General features: G+C 52.3%; 1 protein-coding gene across 1 annotated transcript; it reads right to left on the bottom strand.

Annotated features, from left to right (window-relative positions):
* Window positions 1–3888: 3888 nt before the first annotated feature.
* Window positions 3889–4662, bottom strand: LOC100758304 (male-enhanced antigen 1-like). The gene is given in 1 exon segment (XM_035446642.1): window positions 3889–4662. A coding segment is annotated over 1 exon segment (525 nt). The 5' UTR covers window positions 4650–4662; the 3' UTR covers window positions 3889–4124.
* Window positions 4663–4895: the final 233 nt, after the last annotated feature.

The raw sequence follows: 4895 nt of genomic DNA, 5'->3' as shown, positions 1-4895 counted from the left end.
TTTCAGGTGTGTGACTTTTGTTTATGCTGCATTTGTTTAACCCTGAGAAGCTGTGATTCTTTGCCTGTCTAACACCTGATGGTCTACTAAAGAGCTCAATGGCCAACAGGGAGGCAGGAGCAAGGATAGGTGGGGCTGGCAGGCAGAGAGAACAAATAGAAGGAAAGACGAAGAGGAGAGCAAGAAAACAAGGGAAGGAGGGCATCAGGGGCCAGTCACCCAGCCCCCCAGCCAACCACAGAGTAAGAAAGAAAGTAAGATATACAGAAGTAAGAAAGATAAACACCCAGAGGGAAAATGTAGACGGGAAAATTTAAGATAAGAAAAGCTGGCTAGAAACAAGTCAAGCTTTCTGGATCAAAAAAAAAAAAAAAAAAAAAAGGCAAAAAAGAAAGAAATATATAACTAGTATGTATAAAGAGTATATATCAAATAAAAAAAAGAAAAGAAATCTGCCGGGCTAAGGCCAGATATTCATAACTAAGAATAAGTCTCTGTGTGTGACTTATTTGGGAGCTAGGTAGTGGGCTCCCCAAAAAGCCGAAAGAGTAAAACAACACAACACCTAGCAGCATTATTGGCAAGGACTAGATGATCCTGGGGTAAACTGAGGCAGATACCTTGCAGGCTACATGTCAATCAGTGAACAGCAGGGAGCTAACTCTAGGCCTTCTGCCCCAAGGAGGCCAGCCCAGCAAGCACCCTGGGAGGGAAGGAGGGTCGGGCTGGAGGTGAAGATGCAGAGCTAGGGCTTCATCCATTCAACCAACAAACACACACTCAGCATTTGGTGTGACTATGAGCACAGGAACGGCACAGCAAGTAAGAGCATCTATAAGCCCTGAAATATGGCTGGAATTCCTTGTGGCATCTGGTGGTGGTGGTCCTCCCATTTCTGGGGCCCTCCCCTTGCCTCCTCCCCACAGCTGCCTGACATCCTTCTTTCTCCATTCCCTTCTCCCAGGGTTTCTCTTTTTCTTCTTTTGTTGAGGTTCCCCTACTACCCACTGTCCTAGAAGCTCATTTTCTGCTTTGTAGGAAGGCCACTCAGCCAGGCCAGGGGTGCTCTCACTCTGGGGGCTCCAGTTCCTGAAGCCCTGGGTAGATGCTGCAGGGCCAGGTTCTTGGGCACAGGCAATACGTGACCCTGGTGCTTGAGGGGTTTCAGGGGACTTCTCAGAGCTGGGCACAGCCTTGCTCCTCCTTGAAGACATGGAGGGTTGTCAGCATGGCAGCACTCTGGTGTCTTCTCATCTGCTGGACGGGGTTGGGTTGCTGGCCTCTTGATGTGTGGTGGACAGGTGAGAGGGGGAGTTTGCAGGCCTCCGAGTTGAGTCACCGTGTGCTCACCCATGTGTGTACGTGCATGTCATACAAGAATACAAGACTACAAAGATTTCCTGCAGCCTTGGATGTGGATGTCTGTGTGTTCCCATATGCCCACAGACACTTTTTTACAGCACACAGCTTCCACCTGCCCTGCCAGATGTGTGCAGTGCCCTCCCATGCACCACCCTGCTACTCCATCCCTGACCAGGTTTTGCAGGAGGAGGAGGAGGAAGGAAGGGAAGAGATGGCCTTTGAGTCATATCTGAGTCTCTAAAGCCTTCCAAGCCAGGAAGGGAACCAGAGATGGGGTGCTGCCCATCTTCTGGGTGTAAGGTGGGGTAGAATCCTGCCAGGAAACACAAGGCAGGGCAGAGGATGAGGACTGGGGAATTTCAACAGTTGGGAAGAGGCATTCTGTTCCTGAAACCTGACCTAAACCACTCAAGTGCAAATATGCACACTTGTGTACTCACATATATTTACTAGGAGAGGGCCCACCCAGAACCCCCCTTGGTCTGCCTCCCTACTTTGCTCCTAGTAGGAGCAAATGCACCTCCCCCAAAATGTCAGATGCACTCCCCAAAATGGTGAGATCTGGCTTTGAAATCTCTAAAAGCTGGGTCTGTGCATGCCTAGCCTGATCAGGGATGCATGTATGGGGCATTGCACACATCTGTCAGGGATGGTGGTAGCTATGGGGTATAGGAAGAGGCCTAAGGATATGCCCTGTGGGGTAGTATCCATGGTGGCATTGGGAGGTTGGGAGCTGGGGGAGAGGAGCGAGGGCCTGGTGGGGTGGGACCATGTACATCTTACTGCAATGCTGGCTCCAGGTTTGGAGGTGTGATGTTCCTTTGTTGGTTCCTTGTGGCTGCTCCCACATTACAGGCAAGAAGAAAGGCTCATGGGGGGCTAGCACAGTTGCAAAATGGGGAGCCCCAACTCCAACTAGACCAGCAGGGACACTCGCCAGGCCCAGAGCTAGACCACAGCTCCCAGCTGAGGACCAAAAATGACCCATTCTCTGATTTGGGTTCTGGTACCTGGAGTGTGGGGCTTGGGATGGCCCCTTCACAGTGGGCTGGAGTGTGGGTCAGTCTTAGAGGCAGCAAGAGGCTTGGACTCAATGGTCAGCTGAGATGCCCTCTGGTGACTCCTTTGGGGTAAGAAGAGACTGTGCCATCTGAAAATGGGCCTGGAAGCTCTGCTCATTGGAGTGTTGGTGCCTCCTACAGGGGACACTGTAGGGCACCAGGGAGTGGTGTGGGGGGCTCTGGGTTCAAATTCCAGCTCTGTTGCCCAGCTCCCCAACCCGCCCCACATCTGTGCTATGGGGCTAGCTAGTGGCATATACTTTCTAGGTTTGTTTGAGGGCTCAGAGGATGAGCCATGGAACCTCTGCTGAGCAGTGTCTGCCTCATCTCACAAACCTGTGGGGCCTGGTGTCACCCTGGAATTATCTTTAGGGCACAGGCCACCCGTGACATTTCTGGGGTTTATGAGTCTGGGAGATTACTTCGTTAAGGAGAGGCTTGTCCTGGCTGGGAATGGACAGGCTGCCTGCGCCTTCGGTGTGCTCAAGTGACCAAGAGCGATGTTTTATGGGGTCTGTAAAAGCTGCTGACCCTGCTCTGGAAGTAATGAGATGAGCAGGGCCCGGGGATTCCAATAACCTTCAGCTCCAGCTGAGCCCACAGAGCCCCTGACCTAGGAGTGCACAGGGATGCAGGGCTGGCTGATGGGGTGAGAGGGGTGGAAGAATGGACAGACCCCTAAGGGCAGCATGGCTGGACACTCAATACCAGCCACAGCCAGGCAGGGTAGTGTGGAGGGCACAGGAGAAGCCATATCAGTGGCTTTGCAGAGGATAAAATGCTTCTAGCCCTTGTCTCACATCCCCTACCCCATGCAGTCACAATATCTGTCTGGTGGAGAATGCTGTAGTAGTGTTCTAGAGAAAGAACTCTAGAGAAAGAATGCTCCATAGTGTTCGGTGCCCACCACTGGTACGCCAGTGGTGTGGACAAATTGGCATCCCCAAGTCAGGATGGCATCCCCCAGAACTTGAACTCCATTGTGTCACCACTTGACTTGACTCTTGGCCCATGTGTGAGGGTTGAGGGACATAGAAGGGGGGGAGACTGCCCATTCATAAGGGTGGGAATAGCCTGCCACACCCTGGCCATGTATGGCCTGCCCTTGCCTGGGTGGAGGTGTCTCCTGGAGCAGAGGGAGGGGCATATGCCTTGGAATTCGTGTGTCTTGGTATTGGGTTTGAAAGTTTGATCTTCTAAGCAAGGCTAGCCAGAGAGAGATGAAGTCATTATTTCATCCACCAATTATACTCATCATGTGTCTGTCCATCCATCCATCCGTCCATCCAAAAATCTAGTCACTCCTTTAGCAGACATCTTTAGGCATGGCTTATAGAAGGACTGGTTCTCGTCTCACAGGCGATTGGAGAAGGTGAAGCTGTGGCAGGGTGTTCAAGCTCCCTTGCTCATGGTGTCACTTAACTTCAGTCCATTTTGGAGAGGTTTTTTTTTTTTTTTTTTTTTTTTTGGCTGTGTACATAGGGTGCTTTATTCTCCACAGAGTGATACATGCTGAGGTGGGTTGGGCTCGGGCCAATGTCCCCATATGTACAGAACTGAATAAAGTGGGTCTCTGAGAGTCTGATTTGCCTTGATATGGAAAGGGACATGGGGAGGTGGGTGTTAAAACCAGAGTTGTGTTAGTCCTGTGCTGGTCCCGGCTTGCAATGTAGGGAGGAGACGGGGCAGCTCTCCGTGTGGTTACTTCCAGGCAGGGGATGCCTGCCGGGCTTGGAGGGCTTTCTGTACTACTTCTTCCCATGGAGCATCCGATATTTCCTGAGCCCAGGCAGGGACCCCTGGTGCGGGCAGGCTTACTCCAGCCATCGTCCTTTTCACCAGCTCCACGTGTTCTAGGTCCATGGGGATAGAGGTGTGGCTGCTCAATGCTGCAGCTCCCTCCTCATCTTCATCCTCACTCTCTAATGGGGGGTCTGGCAAATGAAGCCCCAGGGTCTAGATCCGGTCTTAGATGTCAGCAGCTCCATCCTCTCCGTCACCCACCGGTGCCAGCTCCACCTCTTCCTGTTCAGGGTCTTGATTGAGGGGCTGGTAGGAGTAGCCTGCAGGGCCTGCTCCTGTTTCCTCCTGCTCTTCCTCAGGTTCTTCACTGCTCCAATCCCCGGTTCCTTCTGTAGGACCCTGATGTGGACCTAAGTCCTCAGTTTGATTGGGGAAGATATGCTCAGAGCTCATGGTGTCTCCCCCTAGAACTATTGCTGCCATCCGGGCAGGGGCCTCTCAGAGCCCACAGCCGGACCCGCACCTTCACTTCCGGCGGGGCAGGATGCGCTCCATTATGGAGAGGTTTAAATCCCCTGTGGCCCTGCAGCCCTGCCACAACCTCTCCTCTGTAAGTGCCCTAAAGTTTGAGCTAGAAGTATTTAAGGACATGGGGAGGGTGACTCCAGCATCCCTAGAGATCTACCTTGACCATTCTCACAAGTACAGCTTGCCTGAGTTCCCAGGCTC

This window comes from Cricetulus griseus, chromosome 6, assembly GCF_003668045.3.
Source record: "Cricetulus griseus strain 17A/GY chromosome 6, alternate assembly CriGri-PICRH-1.0, whole genome shotgun sequence".
Lineage (NCBI taxonomy): Eukaryota > Metazoa > Chordata > Mammalia > Rodentia > Cricetidae > Cricetulus > Cricetulus griseus.
This window is presented reverse-complemented; position numbering and strand designations above follow the sequence as displayed.